The following is a 19,282-nucleotide window of genomic DNA, read 5'->3' as shown; positions in this document are numbered from 1 at the left end:
CATGTCATAAAACTGTCACAGGGAAGGTTATGAAATGACCCTTCTCCAGCAGAGCATGGGCTCTAGGCCACAGGCTGCCCTGTGGCTAGCTCATGCCCCGGCAGCCCATCAGTGCCCTGGGATGAGTATAGTTGGCTTTGTTAGCAGGAAATGTTAAATCCCCATTCATGGTACCCTTCTGTGCCTCATCCCATTCTCTATTCTGTCTTGTCTTCGAGCTCTTGTTATTGGGGTCAGGACAGACCTCCAGAGACTCATCCTTAGCTCCCAGGTCCCGTTCGTGGTCATCAGTCCTCTAATACTTTTCCACTAAGATCATGCTTTTCAAATGCTGTTGGGACAAGAAACCCGTTTTTCAAACAGAAACACACAATGAAGCCCAATATTGATGATAGATAAATATGACACTGCTCTGGGTGAATTGGGTCAGGGAATCGGGAGCCCTGCTGTGAATTCTCCCCGCATTCCTCACAGTGCCACCCTAAGGGTCTGGCAATACCCCCAGAATCCAGGGAACACAGTGGAAAACCATTTTTATGGAAACATACAGCCAGTTTTCACAGAATCCATGGAGAGTAGCTCTGCCTGTGGAATTTCAGTTTGTTTTATAAGCACCCATAGGACCTACCTGTTGTATGCACAAGCTAATTATATAAGCAATGATCTGTTGTGGAAAGAACAAGCTTTCAGAGACAAAGCAAGGTCTTTCCTTTTCCTCATTTTGAACGGTCTAAATCCCCCACCCCCCGCCCCCTCCAGGCCTGACTAGATGGACTGCTGCTGAGGCAGAGGTCCTGAAAGGCTGTGGTTGTGGTGGGCTATCCTACCCCAAAGGGTGGGAGCAGAGAAAGGTGAGAGTCCTTGGGGAACAAGGGAAACCCGGTCACCAAGGTGCAGAAGTCAAAGCCAAGTGAAAGAGGAAAGCAGCAGGCACAGTGTGGAGCAGAACCCAGAACCCAGATGTTTTCCCAGGATGGTGCCCAAGCGTCAGCCTCCGGTACCGACCACTCCCTCCACAACGTATGGGCGGGTCAGGGCAGGCTTTAGGGCAGGGGATAGCCCTCTCTTGGTTTATAGTCAGAGTATTGCTTCACTGCCTTCCATTCTAGCTCTTTGCTTTTTACCTCTCCTTCCTCCAAAAAGAGTAAAAGCTCCTGTCAGCTCTCTTAACCACCCTCCTTCATAAAGGTCCCTGTGCGGTTTCCAGCCAGCTCCTGGGTCACTGTATATTTACTCTCTTGTCTTTGGCCCGGCACTCTTGCTCTGTCATGTTCACAGCCAGACGTGGGCAGATTTTGCCGACTCCTTCCCCTCCATGGGCCAGAAGTGTTTCTGTGTGTTGATAGTTCTAAGAGTGTGATACACACTTCAGCAGCTCACCAAGGACACATCAGGCACGCAGGGCTAAGAGGCCTCAGCCGCAGAAAAACTGCCACATCTCTTCCACCTCCTTCCCTCTAACTTAGGAAAATGCATTGGTGTGAAAACGACATTAGAGTAGGTATAATCTTGAACTTGCTCTAATTTCTAAAGGAGTAATTATTAGAAAATATGTGTGCTATAACAGTAATTTAAGCTACCTCATAGTTGACACAGAAATGAAGATAATCTAATATACTTGCAATTTAATAGCACTCTAATAAGCTACATTTCAGGGTTTTTGTCCTAGCAGTCTTATTATCAGTTAACAGCGTGGGTGACTTAATTTATTATGGATTTCACCTATATCCAAAAGGAATGGCAGTAACTTGCATTTCTAAAACACATGGTAATAAAACTCTTAAAGTGGAAATAGAAATATCTAATCTTATCTAAATAAAGATGAAGCAAATATAACCGCCCTCTGTGCCAATAAAGGTACTGCATTAAGCTTGAGCTTCCAAGTAGCAAAAGGAAGAAGAAAAAGCATGATGAGGAGAGACATGTCAGTCTTTTGAGAAAAAGAAACTTTTTCCAAGTTCTAAAAATGGTTTGTCTCACGGAACATTGAACGTAAGGGATAATGCAATGAATGTCAGTTTTACATCAATCATAGGTACATTATATTATGACCTGTGATTGGATTGTGCCCCTCACACTCAGAGTAACTAATTTACTTTGCAAAAGCTTAATTGTCTTGCCTAATACATACATAGGCTCTAAAACTTAAGAGAACAACTATTACAACTTTTTATACTGCCAGAAGCTCACATATGTTCACTCAACATTTATCAGAGCCCAGCCTGGTTGCAGTAGATCAGGTTTGGAGCAGATTGAGTTCACATCAATTAGGGTTAATATGTTTATTTCGTTACTGAAACTGCAGGATCTTTAATTGATGATTTGATGTTTAAAATCTCATTTTTAGGAGTTCTTTGGAATTTATCCTCATGTGATGCTGTAAAGATGACAATCATTCGAGATGCTCTCTCGACCTTAACAAACACTGTGATCGTTCCACACTCTGGATGGAATAACTCTTCTTTTGATGATGATCATAAAATTAAGTTTCAGACTTCACTCGTTCTGCGTAACACAACAGGTTGCCTGAGGTAAAGTACCTCTCGTTTCTAATTCTGTGATTAAATCATATGTCATAGGTAAGTTGGTTTTAGGAGGATTTACTTCGTTTTATTAACACCTACTAAATTTCCAAGTTTGTTTCAAAATTGAGGCCACTGGGCTTTGTTACCCTGTGAAGAAAGCCTTATGAACTCAGACTAGTGGCCTGAAAGACACTTGTTTTAAATGACTCTTCCGTGATTTAGTCAAAGGACCTTTCATTCTGAAATTCTGCCAAAATTCCTGTGTTTTCTACTTTAACAGCATTTTCCTGGTTATCCCATTCTGATTGCTAATATGCTTGTAGCCTGGTTTTTAAGTTCAAAATGTGATGGTTAAAACATTTTTGTTTTTAAAAGAGTGCAAAGAGGTATGTGGTTTAAATAGTCATTGGGTTTGAGTTTTATAAATAAATGAAAATGAGCCCAAATAGTATTTTCAGTCATTATCTTTAGCATGTAGAATCCATAAAGCCTCCCCCTAGTGTACATAGTATTGCTCATTATTTGCCATTAACACTCATTAGCTCAATTTCTACCCAATTTCCTGGATCTACAGTGCCCCAGGAACTGGAAACAGAAGTCTTGGGGCAGAGTAGCAGGGTGACAATGAGAGTGGCTCTGGCCTGTTTCCTCATCTTTAGAGTAGGGATAATAGTACCACCTCAGAGTTGTGAAGAATCAGCTTGTATAAAGTACTTAGTGTTGCATCTGATACACAGTGAGCTCTATTTGATATGTAAACATCTCTACAACAGAGAATGTGGAAGAGGGGGAGGGAGGGGCCTGGGCTGCTGCTCTGAAGCCTTCCACTATTGTGACAGATGACTCTCGGTCCCCTTGACGGGGGTGGTAAGAGTCAGGATCCTGGAAAACAGGCCAGCTCCCTAACTCAGATGCCTGCATCAAAGGGCAGTTCATATCTCCTCCTGATCATTTGTGGAAGCAGCATCTCATTCTTTCTCCGCACCGGATCCAGGGAGGCTGTGATTTCTCCTCAGTCAGCCTGCCAGACTTCCAGGAAAGCCCAGGGGCGGGACACATGCTCAGGCTCCCCCATGGTTCATGGCTATAAACATTTGGTGAATGCTTTCCTTATGGAATCAATGATGAACAATACAGACTAGATCCCTGCTCATGTTCCATTGGGAAAGACAAAGAAAATGGTAACAATAGGTGCCATTTTAGAAAATAGTGTGTGACGTAAGAGTTTTTAGGTGATTACTTTGATGATCAGATGGTCTGTCAGAGGAGGTGAAATTTAAACCATAGATCTGAAATACCATAAGGAGCTACTCACTTGAGGGTGGGGCATCAGGAGGACGGGTGTCCTAGGCAGTGGTGATGGGTAGCGTAAAGGCTCTTGGTAGGAATGAGCTTGTAGCTAGAGTTTAATGCTCAAGGTGCAGAGTAGAATCAGATTACATAGGATTTTTTTAAATCAAAGAAGTAGTTTGCACTTTATTCCAAGTGCCATGGGAAATGATCAGAGGGTTTTAATCATGGGGGTGATGGACTGGTTTCTGGCTGCAATGTGGAGAACTAAGGATGGGCAACGACAGAGACAGGAGACAAGGCTGTGGTGTGAGTGATCCAGACAATAGGCAGATGGGCGTATTTTGAGGAGGGAAAGCTGACAGGGTTTGCTAGTGGACTGAATATCAGGGCAAAGGAAAGGAAGGATAGAAGGGTAACACCTGGCTCTTTGGCTGGAGCAACTAGGAGCACAGAAGTGCTGTGGGTGAAGTCAGGGAGAAGAAGGGGTGGAGCGGCAGGCAGGTGAGAGTGTTGGCCATGTCCACTTTGAGATGTCTGATTAGCTGCTCATGTGCTAATATCATGGAAGCCATTGGATAAATGAGTCTGGAGTTGTAGAGAATGGTCAGGCTAAATATACACGTTTGGGAGTTAAGGGTCCCTAGGTTGTATTAACTCCAAGGAATAGAAGAAAGGGCCACCTGGGAAAGTACAAAGATAAAGATAAGAAGGGACCAAAGTAGCCCTGGACAGTCCAGAGGGACCCACAGGTAAAGAGGCTGAGAAGGAAAGGCAGCAAGATGGGAGGAAGACCAGAGGAGTGAGGGGCCCAGGAACACATGGAGGAATGGAAGAGGGCAGCCGTTGGGTGCTTCTAAGAGGTGACACAAGAAAAGAACAGAGGAGGGATCACAGGTGACATAACCTCTCTAGCCCCAGAAAAATAGGATGAAAAGAAAAATCTTAAGATTTGCAAAATCTCAGAATTAGCCTAGAATCTTATAAATGGGACATAAAATAGAGCCTTCTAATTTGGTATCAATTCAGGAAGCCAAATTGATACCAAACATTTCAATGTGGTTGAGACCTGAAACAATTTTCAGGTGTTTTTTTTAATCATTTAAAATATAATAATTGCAGCATAAGCAAATGTCCATATTTAATTTGAATGTTTATACAAGAAATGTTATGTTTCCTGTGTTCATCGAGAAGCATTTATGACCACCTACTGCATGCAAAACACGATAGTCACAGGGACTGGAAGGACCTTAAGGCTTAACAAGGTGGTAAAGCGTGTCTAAAACTAACAGGCATGGCTGGCAAACATGGTGGCGTGTATTGCGGCAGGCACCTTTCTAAGTGCTTTGTATGTAGCAACTCATTGCTTCCCCACAACAACCCTATCAGGTAGTTACTCTTATTCTCCCCTTTTACATATGGGGAAACTGAGGAGGCTGGGCCAGAATCATCATTTTAGGAGGTTACAAAATGGCATGTCAAGAGAGAGATACAAAGCTCAGATGCTCTTGCTCCCCTCTGTGCAGATAATGGGGAGCTAGCCATTGTGAGCTCTCAGGATGTTAAAATGTGAACCCCCAAATGCCTACTCAAGTCAGATCCACGTGGCTGCCCTCTTCTCTGAGGTCATAAGTTAAGGCTTCAGGACTAACTGAGTTGTTGATCTCAGCACCTCCACGTGTCTCTGCCCTTTTAGGAACCTCAGCTCCGCAGGAGAGGAAGCCCGGAAGCAGATGCGATCCTGTGAGGGGCTGGTGGACTCGCTGCTGTACGTGATCCACACGTGTGTGAACACATCCGATTACGACAGCAAGGTCAGTGCCTGCTGGCCGTGTGAGGGGCACGATGACAGATGACAGCAGCTGCCTAATGCTGTTATTTGCATGCCATTGATTCTTTCTGGAATTCCTGAGCCTCTCTTCCTCATTAGGCTACACTCCAGATTAAAGGAAGAGTCTGTGTAAAAATTACAAGTTCACAGGGACATGACAACTTAAGAAAATAGCCCCTAGACCCGTGAAATCTGAGTGACTGTGATAAAGGACCTAGCAGGATAGCAGGGTCCTGACTTTCTCTGTGGTTCTCCTGGGGCCCTCATCAAGGTGATTGCCCATGATGTATTCCCTCCCTGCCAGAGCCAGACCATCTGTATTTTAGTATCTACTGCATAAAAGTTCCTAGTCGAGGCACCCACAGCCCGACCCCAGCACCAGTTTTAGGTGCCTTTCCGTACATTCTCAGTCTCCGCCCTTCCCCTCCCCCTGTTGTCACGCTGGCCTGTTCCCAGCATGAGCTCCTTGCCATCCCCTCCTGTTTTCTCCATTCCAGCCCTAGCACAGGGCATCCTCCTCTGCAGTTTTCAGCTGTGACAGCCACCCAGGGTCTATCCTGGGAGCAGGCCCTGAGGAAGCTGGGAAGAAACAGGAAGGAGGGACTAAAGTGTTGGGAGTTCAAGGCCAGCTGGGTGCTTGGTGGTCACCATGGACTGGGCCAGGAGAGGTCATAAGAAGTCCTTGGGTCGTAAATATGGGTCTAAGAGAGAAAAGAATGATGAGTGGTAGAGGCTTGGAGAGAAGGTGGTGACGCCCAAGTTTTTCTTTGAGCCTTATTGACCCAGAAGATCTTCACATGAAATTGAGAGGAGTAAGCAAGTTGAAAGGGGAGCTTGCTGAGCAAAAGCTGCACTTGACTTTAGACCCTCACCTTGAAGTGATAGTTGGCCTCCCAGTTAGAGGTGTGATACAAACTTTAAGAGGCAAAAGACCATGTACAGAAGGCAAGTATCCACAGAGAAAAAAGGTCATGAAACTTTCTACAGAGGGAGAGGAGAGCTGGAGGTTGGAAAGAGGAGACGAAGATGGGACTTGGGGGGAGGGGCGGTCCCCAGAGAGGGTTGGGCGTACCTGTTGTCATGGTAAGGATTTCTGGGGAGGTGAGGGAGGTTCTGGTGACTTGGCTGCATTTCTGCCAGGGTAACTGCCCTGCAGCAGAAACACTGGGCACTGTCTCCACAGGGCCTTGCACATTTTAGTTGGCATGAAATCAGATCCTCACATGGACTGAGGATGGCTGTGCACTCTGTCCTTTGGGTATTCGATAAAAAGTTGTAGAATCCTGATTTTTTTCTTTAGGTTTTTTCGGGTTCCCATAAGAAGGAACTTCAGTACAGAAGCGTTTTGCACTAATGTGCTGCAGTGGTTTTAATTATACGCTGTGTTGGTTTTCAGACCGTGGAGAACTGTGTGTGTACCCTGAGGAACCTGTCCTATCGGCTGGAATTGGAGGTCCCTCAGGCCCGGCTGCTGGGGCTGAACGAACTGGATGACTTACTAGGAAAAGAGTCTCCCAGCAAAGACTCAGAGCCAAGCTGCTGGGGAAAGAAGAAGAAAAAGAAAAAGCGAACACCACAGGAGGACCAAGTTAGTATTCTGTTTGACATGAAACTAAAGTTTCATTCTTCTGGGAGTGAGAAATCACATATTGGGCAAGAAAAAAATATTCTCGTGATACAGGTTTTCTACATAGCTATAGATGGGTCCACCAGAGAGGGATGTTTTCAGATTTTGGAGATTGTATTCATTTTGCTTTATTTAATGTGCACTCTTTGTCTCTCAGTGGGATGGAGTTGGTCCTATCCCAGGGCTGTCAAAGTCCCCCAAAGGGGTTGAGATGCTGTGGCATCCATCAGTGGTGAAACCATATCTGACTCTGCTAGCAGAAAGTTCCAACCCAGCCACCTTGGAAGGCTCTGCCGGATCTCTCCAGAACCTGTCTGCTGGGAACTGGAAGGTAGGATGTCTTCCACTTTTCCACACTTCTGCCCATCTGTGCAGTCATGTCAGCAATGGTGGTGAAGGGACGTATTGTTTAGAGTTTGGGAAGGGGGAGATAGCAGTTAGCTCTGGGGATCCAAAGATGAATGTGACATGGCCCTTGCTGTGAGAAACTGAAGGCTAATGAGAGAAACGGGCAGATCAAGTCAGTACAGTGTAGACTGCAACGGATATGTGTGCTGTGGGGTCTTGATAGAGGACAGGCCCAGCAGGTGAGGGAAAGGCAAGGAGGGGAGAGCCAAGAAGTGGGCAAGATTTCCCAGAGGGGTAGTGCTCCCAAATTGGACTGTTAAGAATGAGCACACAATTAAACCAGCAGAGTCTGAGGTTCGCAGTGTAGAGGGAGTGATCCAGATAAAGGGACAAGGGAAGGAAGGCTGTAGGTGAGGACAGTGTGAGTGGAGACTGCAGGCTGGTTACTGGATTATTTGAGGGCAGGGCAGGGAGTGGCCTTTAGTGGAGACAGGCATTGTGAGCAGGTCTGACTGCCAAGCCTCGGGAGCTGGGCCCTGACCTACAAACCAGAGGTGCTACTGAAAGAGTATAAGCGGACTGGTGACACAGGCCAATGTGGACACTGTTGGATACGGCAGTGCAGAAGGCAAATTCAAAGAAGAGGAAAGGAGAGCCTGGGATTTCACTGTGGAGCAAGTGGAAGATGCTGAGGGCCTGAAGTAGAGCTGAGGTTGGGCAGCAATGCATCAGAGGAGCGGGGCCATTGCTCCACACTCAGATGCTCACAGAACACACGTATTGGGAGAGTTTCCACATCCCCTGTAGGTGTGTGACTTTATGAAAATTGAAGGTGGTTTCCTACTGTTACCATTTTAAGCATGTTCTCAAAACTTTTAAATGTCATCTAGCAGCTTTCCAGATAATCCTTGTCTGAAACATTTTCAGCCTCTAGTAGTTCCCTGACAGTGTATCTTAGTAGAGTTACTACAGTGCTTGTTTTTGGGTACCTCCTCCACCGCTGCTTCCCAAATGAGGGTCTTTTGGCCACTGTATTATTCACAAGAGTAAATAGCGTTTCTAGGCCTGGGTATGATTTATTTCATGCAGCCAGCTGCTGTTATGAATATATACAGATAATTTTGGCCTAATGCTAAGCCAGTGTGGTTATTTTGTTGTTGTTTTTAATTAAAGTGCTAATAGCATCTAAGTGTTGGTTCTGGAGTCAGAATGCTTGGCTTTGAATCCTGGCCCCTCCACTTACTAGCTGGGGCCTTGGATATCTCTGTCCTTAGTTTCTTCACCTGTAAAATGGAGATAATACCTACCTCATGAGTTGGCTGTGAGGATTAAAGGAGTCAGCCCAGCACATAAGTATACATAATATTTCTGTTGGTGACGCAGCAGTCACCTCCAGCTTATGACTTAAGGATCATTTGATGATGATAAAAAAAAAAAAAAGATAATAATTAAAAGATGTGTGATTTGAGTTCTGTAGAATTTCATTTCTGGGATCATTTAGTGAATGAAAGTTAAACGGCAAACTCATTTAAAATATGAACAGTATCTAGAATAGTAAGTCAAAATATTGGACCCTTGTTAAGAAAACAGGATAATCATGGCCACAAATGTTATCAAGTCAGAAGCTATTTGGGGAGCAGTGATGACTGTAGTGCTCCAGGAGTGGGGGCGCCCAGGGCTGGGCTAAGCCGCTTGGTCTCCCAGGAGACAGGCGTTGGCTCTGTTGCTGCAGGTTTCAGAGAGCGAGGTTGATGGAGCTGCCTGCCCTATAGCAGACATGTATTCTGTTTCCCCCTGTAGATTTGATTTGGAAAATAGGAGCATTTGTTTTATATGAAGAATGTTAATAGGATTTTTGAAATGCATTTTCTCCTCTTATTTATATTATTAAGACAATCTATTCTGTTGGTATTTAAGAAACTGAGTGGTCAATCACGTATTTTACTGTTCAAAATAATACAAAGGGCTGGCAGGTCTTTGTCCTCATGTCTTGACCACAGCAGTAAAATATTAGATGTTTAATGAGAAACATTTTTCATTTACCCTAAATTTTGAAAGACAATTTGCCTTGATAAAATTGTCAGTGAAAGCTCAAAAGAAGATTAACCACCCATTTTCAAATGTTACCTTTTTTCTAATTTTTTTGGTGTTTCCCTGATGTCTTGGCGTTCATTTCCAATTCCTGCAGTACACAGACTGACTCATTGTTCAGACCTGCCTCATAGTCACAAAAGACTGCAGATTTTAAAAAGCAGCAGCAGATAACTAATCTTCAATGAGAAAGCATTTTACACAGAAACATACTTACTTTTTCACCAATGTTCATGAGTTACATTGCTCTGTGTTTATGGAGAATGAGAATTCATTTGCTCCTGAGGCGGAGGATTTTTCCAAGGAATCTCTTTGAAAGGTTTTGAACTCTAAATATTGTTGCAGACAAGATAGGAAAAAATGTCGCTGGAGACAGGTTCTCCTTTAATGTGCTCGGATCAGTTACGGCTCTGGCTCTGCCATCTATTTATAGCCTCTGGACCTGGCATGGGTCCAACTGCAAGGAGACCCGAGATTCTTCCTTAATCATGTTTATGTATCTGAGGCAGAAAGTAATCACTGCCTTCTCTTTTCTGCACAAGAATATTTGGCAGATGGTGGTTTGAGATTTTCAGGCTTTGGGATTTCTTTTTAAATCAGTCATCCTAGCCTATCTTTATCCCAAACTATGATTTTCGATTTTCTGACACCACAGATTTAATCTTCAATTGGAAAGAAAACATTTAATCTATTAGTTCATCTTTTGAAAACATTTTTAGGCGACACTAACATCCCTAAGCTGAAGTCTGTTCTATGTTACTGATTGCCTCGTTTGCTCACTAGTTTGCAGCGTACATCCGGGCGGCCGTCCGCAAAGAAAAAGGGCTCCCCATCCTGGTAGAACTTCTGAGGATGGATAATGACAGAGTGGTTTCTTCTGTGGCAACTGCCTTGAGGAATATGGCACTAGATGTTCGCAACAAGGAGCTCATAGGTACGTTCTGGTGACCAGGTGAGCTAGAGAGAGAGAGAAAGAGTAACTACAGCATTTATGAAATTCTTCATTTGATTTACACAAATATGACATTTAAAATTATTAGCAGCTGAGTCCTGGTCCTGTTTTCTTGGCATTTTGGGTACCCCTGCTATCTATCCTTTGTGACCATTCCTTTCCATTGAGAAACAGGCTCATTAATTATACCTTGATCAGGGAACATACATTTTCAGAAAAGCTAGCAATTTCACTTATACATTATAACACTACTTAATAGATTTGATGTCTCTGTTTCCTAAGAAAGGTTTATTTCTTGAGCAACAAAAAAATTTTAATTCTCCCTTTCTGACCTTTGAGACTGGTATTACCAACACTACCATGTTCTAAATTTAAAGAAAAAAAAACTACATGAAAGGTTTTTAGCTTTTCCTTCTTGGAATCTGTGTAAATGCTCAACCGCAGGCAGAGTAGAGTCACTGTCCCAAAGCCATTTCCATCCTAGGTCAGGGGCAGGACTAGGGTAAGGCAAGTGAGGCACACAGGGTACAACATTTTAGGAAGTGATTACCCTCAGGTCCATTCAAACTTAGGGTGGGCATGAACCTGAGATTGAGTGACTCTTCAAGTTTTACACCCTGGGTGGCTTAGCTTGCTTGCCTCCATGACATCCCCACATTAAGCAGAGAGTATGGGGTAAATAAAAGACCAGAGACCCTCCAGAAGGTCTCGGTTAAATCCTGGATCTATTGCTCACTGACTGGAACCTGGGGGATTCTGTGTTGAGCCCACTTGGGCTCAGTGCCTTCATCCAAGTTGAAAACTTCCTCAGCCCCCCTCTGAAAGGGAGCTGGCAATGCCTGCTACCCTCACCATGGTCTGCTGCATAAATGAAATGAGAGGGTGAGGCAACTGCTTATAAACTGCCAAGCTCCGCGGCAGTCCTACAGCTGGTGACAGGTTAGGGGAGGGGAAGGGGAAATTTCACAAGACCTTATGTGGATTCATGACTATATATATTGAACTCATGAAAATACACCTGCCATTACAGAGGGAGGGAGACAGAGATGAAGATGGGAAGAGGGAGAAAGAACAGGGCAGTATGTTTATCTAAAGAGTTGCTGTGGGCATTCACTGGCAACTTACAGAAAAGCCCTTCACACAGTGCCTGGCACACTTGCTATTTTAAATTATCACCTAGATTAACCTACTGTCAACATCCTGGTGATTTTTTTGAGCCAAAGCATGCCCCATGGAGAGGAAAGGGGCTTCTTCCTGCCCTGTTCATACAGTCAAGGCCATGCCTGATTCCAACAGATGTGTCATAGTTCTTAGTTCCCACACTTCCTTGAGGGAAATCCTTTAGGTCCCTAAAGAGATATTTTTAAGTTATTTTTGTTACATCTATATTTGAATTTCTTATAAAAAGCACATGTAGTTTGGGAGTTCTTTATGGTAAAAAAATAAAGGGTTAACAACATAAATCTGTTGCCTTATCATTTCACAACTGGGAGGAGACGCAGGAGAGCAGAAGGTGCAGGGCCAGCACCACTGAGCCCTAAACCTCTGGGGAAAGGACCGTGTGTTCAGAGTCCTCGCCTTCCCCTCACTGCATCCCTCTGTTGTCTGTGAATGTCCCAGCTCCCTTTTAAACTTTCATGAGCATTTCCTCTCCATTGATGAGCATTTTTTTACCCACCTGGAGCACTTCTGAACTGTTTCATGAGTCACTTTTTCTTGTTTCCCTATGGAGGTTCCTTTCTTCCTGTGAGGTCTGAGCCCCTCCCAGATTCAGTATTGGACTCTAAGTCACCCAGCACTTCTGTTGCTAAGAACCATCCCCTTTTCTGACCCCTTCACTCTCCCCATGTCCATCACCAGCACTAGCAATGGACTTTCTCTCCAGAGGCATTTTTCACAAGCAAACAAAGTTTTGTCACTTCACTGAAGTTACTGCAAACCCACCTGAGTCAGCCAACCCCACTATCTGGAACTGCGGGCCCTGAGACCGCTGGGCTCACTCACCAGCGGAGGGAGCCACTTTATCCCAAGAGTCAGGAGTACAATTTAAAGTGGTGCCTTAACGAGTACAATTTAAAGTGGTGCCTTAACGAAATGACAAATGACATGTCATGGACCTTTTGGTCACCATTGCTAACTTACCATCTGTTCTTAAAAACCACGTTTATCTTCTGGCTTCCAGTGGCGTCGCAGCTCTTCCACTCTTCACAGCAGTGTGCCTGTGAGGACGCCCATCTGCCTGGGACACGCTCTCGGTCAGGCAGTGTGTAGTCGGGCCTGTCCGCCGCTTACCCCAGTGTAAATAAATAGGTCTTCCACAAAAGCCCACTTAGTATCAACTCAGTTATTAGCTGAGGGAAATAAAACTAAGAAAATATTTACTTGGGCTTTAGTTAATTTATTTTGTTAGTAGTGCAGTTATTCTAGTTTGTCACTTTGGCAATTGAAATTGAAAAGGCAAGAGATAATCCCTTTTTCAGAGGAGTAAGAGAAACTGAGTACCTTAAAGAAGTACTTTAGTGGCTGGCGGACTCCCCAGCCTGTCCTATCAGCAACTTTATTCTTGTTTAATTCCTGGGAGGTGATATACCCGTAATTACTATACAAGAATTTCGCTTGTGTCTTCTTTAAAAGAAACTAACATGTTGTTATAACTATTGATGTCAACAGCTGACATCTGTACTCTCAACTTGATAAAAATGTGTAACTCTGCGGAGTTCAAACAGTAAGCTCCAGAAAGACTTCATAAAGAGTGTTGTTTGGCAGCCCTACTTTTTCCAGCTTTAAACCGCATTCAAAGATAAGTTTTTAAAAGCTTTAAGAGGAAGCTGAGGTATTTTTCATGCATAAGAATTGAGTCAAGAATAAAATGTACTATCGTAATTCCTTTATTTCTTACGTTAATGAAGATGCTTCAATGAAAGCAATTTGATTGGTATACCCAGTTTTATACACGGATTTATATTTTCTTTCAGCTGTTTACAGTAATGCTTTATAAACCAGTCATTTCTTCAAGTGCCATTGCAATAAATGTTAACTTTCCCTTTACACTTATATTTGTCATTTTATTCTTTGCCACGGGGTTTTTCCCTGCTATCATCTCTTTTGAGTTTTTTATTTTAAGAGACTACACAGTCACAATCTTTCAAGCACAGTAACAAAAGCCTAGCGCCTTCTGAAAGTAGAATGAAATCTTTTGCATTTGGCAGGTAAATACGCCATGCGAGACCTGGTCAACCGGCTTCCTGGAGGCACAGGCCCCAGCGTGCTGTCTGATGAGACCATGGCGGCCATCTGCTGTGCTCTGCATGAGGTCACCAGCAAAAACATGGAGAACGCCAAAGCCCTGGCCGACTCTGGGGGCATAGAAAAGCTGGTGAACATAACCAAGGGCAGAGGAGACAGGCAAGTCCACTGCAAGGAGACGGGAGCGCAAGCCTCTTACTTCTGCGATCGTCCTGTGATAAGGACCTTTGTCGAGGATATGTTTCCTATTGGAAAGGATGTATTTCTGCTTTTTTTAAATTTTCAATCCTCACATGAGGATAATTTTTCTATTGATTTTTAGAGAGAGTGGAAGGAAGGGAGGAAAGGAGGGAGGGGAGGGAGAGAAATACATCGATGTGAGAGAGACACAGTGATTGGTTGCCTCCTGCATGCACCCCAACCAGGGCTGGGGATCAAACCTGCAACCCAGGTTCGTGCCCTTGACTGGGAATAGAACCAAGACCCTTCGGTGCTCGGGGCAATGCTCTAACCACTGAGCACACGGCCAGGGCTGTTTCTGCATTTTTTTACATGCCAATAAGCAAAGCCGTTTCCAGTGGGTTTGCTGGGACAGGCCTTTGCAGTCATGTGGTCCTTTTCCTGGTCTTTATTATAACACTCCTGCGTTCATTTGTGTCTCTAAGGTCTCATTTGGTTGTACCAACCTTAGAAGAATCAGAAACGCAATGATGAGGAAAATCTGGAGGCACCATTTCCCTTGTTCCTTTGGCTCTGCTCCAGGCCTCTTCTGCAAGAACATCTTCTTTAACCCTCTGTAGAGGGGCTGATTGCTCTGCAGGTGCCCAGAAAGTATTAAAATCACCAGTCTGCTGCAGGGCCTGCTGTGTGGCCTCAGGATGTACCCTGGGCTTGCATCCTAAATTTCCCTTTGCTTTTGGATGACACCTAATTGATGAAGCAACAAAAGCAAGGATTACAGAATCAGAGGCAAAAATAGAAGCTTTTTGTCATGGAGCTATAGCATAACTATGAATTTGGCTTAGTATCAAATCAGAGACTCCTTTAAGGAAGTGGAAAGTAGGGCTGCTGGGTGCCTTCGCACACAATAGGACCTCAGCCACCTGATGGTAGTAAAATGGCCCCTGTCTCCCCACTCTCCACCCCCCCCACCCCCCACCCCCCCGCTCTATTCTTCCCAGCACTGACTTCCCCTGATGTGTTATTCGTGGCTTTCTCTGGCTTCTGACTCCCCCAGCAGCAGGGACTTTGTCGTTTTGTTCACTGCGGTATCCTCTGCACCTAGAACAAAGCCTGGCCCATAGTAGGTGCTGGGTAAATACTTATTAATTGACTGAGTGACAGTGTTAGAACTCATTATGTCTTGTCTAGTCTTTTATACTTTTGAAGAAATTTCTAAAATACAAGAATTATGTTACAAAGTATATTCTCATCCCCCAGAAATTACACCTATCAACGTTAACCATATTTCCTTTCAGTCCTTTTTGTATGTATCTTTTTATTTCATTAGTAATAAAAGCCCACACTCATTTTTATTTTAAAGGAAATGAAACGTTACAGATAAAGCTAAGATCCATTCCATTAACTCCCCCTCCAGGTCCTCTCTCCTCTCCCTGAAGTACTGTGATCACTTTTTGTGCTCTTAAATTTTTATTAGATAGCCTTCATTTGTGAAAGGCATACAGAGAAGCTGAAGAAATCCTGAACCAGGGCCAAAACTTTGCATATTAAAAAGTATTATTACCCAATCTAATATTTATTTTTCAAAATAGATTCAAAAAGTTGTAGATCAAATCAGGTTGTCTTCGGAACATACACTTACCTTTCCTTATCCATTCACTGAGTGTGCATTGCCTACCTGCCATGTGCTGCAGCAGTGAGCGGATCGCTCAGCAGCCCTACCTTGTGTCCCACGGGCGAGCTAGACGAGGTATCGATTGAGGGGAGGTGATAGGGCATGGCAGGGGCGAGGAGGGGATCACAGTTCTAGACGAGGTGGTCAGGGCAGGCCTCAGGGAGACAGAGCCCTTTGAGCACAGACCCAGAGGAGGGGCTGGAGGGTTCTCTGAGGGAAGAACATCTTGGGCAGAAGGAACAAGTTAGGTAGGTCCCTGAGATGGAGGAGTGCCTCGTGTGTGATGAACAGTGGGACTGGAACAGAGCAAGTCAAGGGGAAAGGAGGAGGGAAACTGACCAGAAATATAGGACCCTTGGGGCAGCATAAGGACTGTGACGTTCACTCTGAGTAAAACCAGAAGCCATTGGACGGTGTTCAGCAGAGGAAGGATAGGTTCCCTTAAAGGGATCATAATAACAAACCCTCCCCCCAGGTAGAGACTCATGGTGGCAGCAGGTGGGGTGGTAAAGTGGTGGTTGGTTCTGACATGGTTGGAAGGTAGAGTCAGTGGGATTTACTGAAGGATTACATGTGCAGCATGACAGGAGGTGAGTGTCAAAGGATGACTCCAAGGTCTTTCGCAAAAGATACCAATAAGATGGAATTGCCACTTAGCCCCATGAGGAAGCCTGTGGAGGAGCAGGTTTTAGGGAAGACCAGAGCTTGTTTGGACCTGGTACGTGGGAGGTGTCTATTAGACATCCACTGGAGTGTCCAGTCAGCAGAGAAGACGCTTGAGTCGAGTTCAGCGTAAAGGTCCAGGCTAGAAATGTAAATTTGGGAGTCATCAGTGTGTAAGTGGCATGTTTAGAGAAGTGGCTGAGATCAGTAAAGAAGTCCATGTACATAGAGAAGAAAAAGAGGCTCACGGGCTGATGTCCCTCCTAGTTAGAGTCCCAGGAGGTGAGGAGCCAGCAAATGGGCCCAGTAACGAGGAGCCAGATTACTCAGAAGAAACCGGGGGCATGTGGTGTCCCAGAAGCCAGTGAAGGAAGCGCTTCAGTGGTGAGCCTGTGTCACATGCTCCTGCTGGACCAGGTAGGACAAGGATTGACTTGCCCGACTGAATGATGTTGAGGTCATAGGTTTAAGAGAATATGGGATGAAGAAATGTGAGGGGAGAACACATAATTCTCTAGGAGTCGTGCTGCAGAGGGGAGCAGAGAAACTTGCTTTTCTCCAGAGTCAGGTTTCTGCTCATAGAATTTGTCTCTAAAAATACCCAGCCTAGCTGTGTGAAGGTGTGTACTGGCACACTCCTGCTCCGTCAGGTGTTGCAGGTAGTCCTTGAGCCAGGCATAGGGTCTGCCTCTCTGCCTCTGTCCCTGTGGCCCGGCCCTTAAAGATGGGGAGATGAACAACAGGAACGTCAGGACCCACTAAGAGTGGAGTTGCAGGGAGTGTTAAGACCCTGTGAGGCCATTTGTGGGTGTCTGAAATTTCATCTTTTTGTTTCTTTGAAGTATCTCCTTGCTCCAGGGTCTATTTTGAAAACAAAGTTTAGAAAGGCTTTGAGTGGGTTGGTTTGACCTGGTTCTGTCCTTGACTTGTCAGGAACGCTGAGAAGAGTGAGTCTTGGTGGGAGGAGGGATGGAGGCATCCAGAAACACCCATCCTCCAGGAGCAGAGGGTGACACCCCTGAATTTGCCTCTACTCTGCCCTTGCTGAAGAGCTCAGAATCCTTAGGCACCTATCTATCCTGTTGTGAAGGGTGGAGACAGTGCTTCCAACCCGCTCGCCTCTCTTCCCCCACTTCATGAGCATTTAATTGGGACGATGAATAAAAAAGGAAGTCAGAGTTAGATCCGTAATACCCATTTGAAGTCGATTTTCAGTGTTAAAATGGATTCTGAAGAGAGGTGGTCAGTCATCCTTACACCTGACTCCTGATCACCACTCCACCCCTAGCGTGGGGATCTGAAGGCCTTCGCTGAGGCAGGAAGCTGCACTTTCCTCCTCACTTACTGGTGAAGCCACCAATTTACAGACACAGCCCGGAGATTGACATGCAGTGACTCTGGGTGGCAGGGCTTACACAGCACCTGGGTTCAGCAGAATGTCTCCAGAGACATTATTTTCTAAATCAAACATCATAGCACATGTGTAAACACTTGTTTACATAGTGGTATAAATGATAAGGCAATGAAGGTGTTTTATCAAGGCCTAATAATGGGGGGGGGGTATATTAAATTAACTTCAGAGGGTCCTCAGACACTCGGTGTGGAGTCGTGGTCAGCGAGGTCAGCCCCTTGGTGCATGTGGGGGAAGGCTGGGGGCTCCCCTCATGGGGAGGCTGAAAGAGGCCCTTGGCGTAGAGGTCACAGGCTCATCCCCACCATAGTTTCTTACCGCAGAGCTGACTGCCTGAGAGCCTGCTTTGGTCCTTGCCACCCTTGGCCAGCCCTGAACTTCGCCGACTCCCAGGTGCACCTGATTCTTTGGTGGTGTTTTCTAGCAGCGGCTTCCGTGCCCTCTGTCTGGTCCTTGGAGAGATGGCCTCTTGGCCACAGGTTTGTAGCCTGAATCTCTCCAAGTGGAGCCTGAGGCTGTGCCGTCCACATTCATTAACATCCACACTTTCTCCCTCTCCCTAGATCATCTCTAAAAGTGGTGAAGGCAGCAGCCCAGGTCTTGAATACATTATGGCAATATCGGGACCTTCGGAGCATTTATAAAAAGGTAACTTGCAGGAATAGCTCGGCATAATTAGCACTCATCAGAGCACACATTCGTAATCATTTATCGTAGTGAAATGTCATTATTCATTTTGAGAGCTTCCTTTTTCTCCTTTACCTCCACAGGATGGGTGGAATCAGAACCATTTTATTACGCCTGTGTCAACGTTAGAGCGGGACCGATTCAAATCACATCCTTCCTTGTCTACCACCAACCAACAGATGTCACCCATCATTCAGTCAGGTCAGTGGGTAGACCTCCTCCTTGGTGAGAACATTTGTGTGACAGAACATGTTTCTCAGCCAGAGAAAACTGAACATAGTTGATTGAACCCGTCATGGGCACACACTCTCTGCTCTTCCAGCCTTCTTTGGGAATTACATGAGACTAAGCAACAAGCCCAGTTTCTAAATCCTTTCATTTTAAAAGTTTATGCAAGTTTACACCAACTACTTTTACTGCATAAAAGTATCTCAGGGTCTCCTATCCCATCCCTTTCCACGAGATTTAAGATTCTCCCTCACTGGGTTCATGAAGGGGCCCAGCAATCTCGTTTCACAAGCTGATCTGGGGGTATAGGTACAGGAGAGTGGAGGAGCACAGTGTGAGAACCCCAAGTTTGCGCCTGAAAATGTTTGCCCTGCCTATCTGCTGGCCATAAGTTTGGAATCTCTTCCAATGTAATCTTGAGTTTTCTTGGTGAAAACTCATACAAACAGGGTCCTTTAGACAAGATCTTAACACCCACTGCCTGGGAGAGCTATGATCTCCTATAGCTTCCTCACCAGTTAGCCTCCA

At 45.0% G+C, this 19,282-nt stretch overlaps 1 protein-coding gene across 28 annotated transcripts in view; it reads left to right on the top strand.

The window, feature by feature from the left end:
• Positions 1-19,282, top strand: part of PKP4 (plakophilin 4) — a 213,795-nt gene that overhangs the window by 188,168 nt on the left and 6,345 nt on the right. For all 28 annotated transcript variants that reach the window (XM_081142581.1, XM_081142573.1, XM_081142576.1 and 25 more), the window contains 8 exons: positions 2,348-2,531; positions 5,512-5,629; positions 7,043-7,234; positions 7,431-7,604; positions 10,496-10,646; positions 13,874-14,069; positions 18,403-18,487; positions 18,610-18,727. In XM_081142581.1, coding sequence (XP_080998707.1) covers positions 2,348-2,531; positions 5,512-5,629; positions 7,043-7,234; positions 7,431-7,604; positions 10,496-10,646; positions 13,874-14,069; positions 18,403-18,487; positions 18,610-18,727 — 1,218 coding nt within the window. The remainder of the gene's footprint in view (positions 1-2,347; positions 2,532-5,511; positions 5,630-7,042; positions 7,235-7,430; positions 7,605-10,495; positions 10,647-13,873; positions 14,070-18,402; positions 18,488-18,609; positions 18,728-19,282) is intronic.

This window comes from Miniopterus schreibersii (genome assembly GCF_964146895.1).
Source record: "Miniopterus schreibersii genome assembly, chromosome: 7".
NCBI lineage: Eukaryota > Metazoa > Chordata > Mammalia > Chiroptera > Miniopteridae > Miniopterus > Miniopterus schreibersii.
This window is presented reverse-complemented; position numbering and strand designations above follow the sequence as displayed.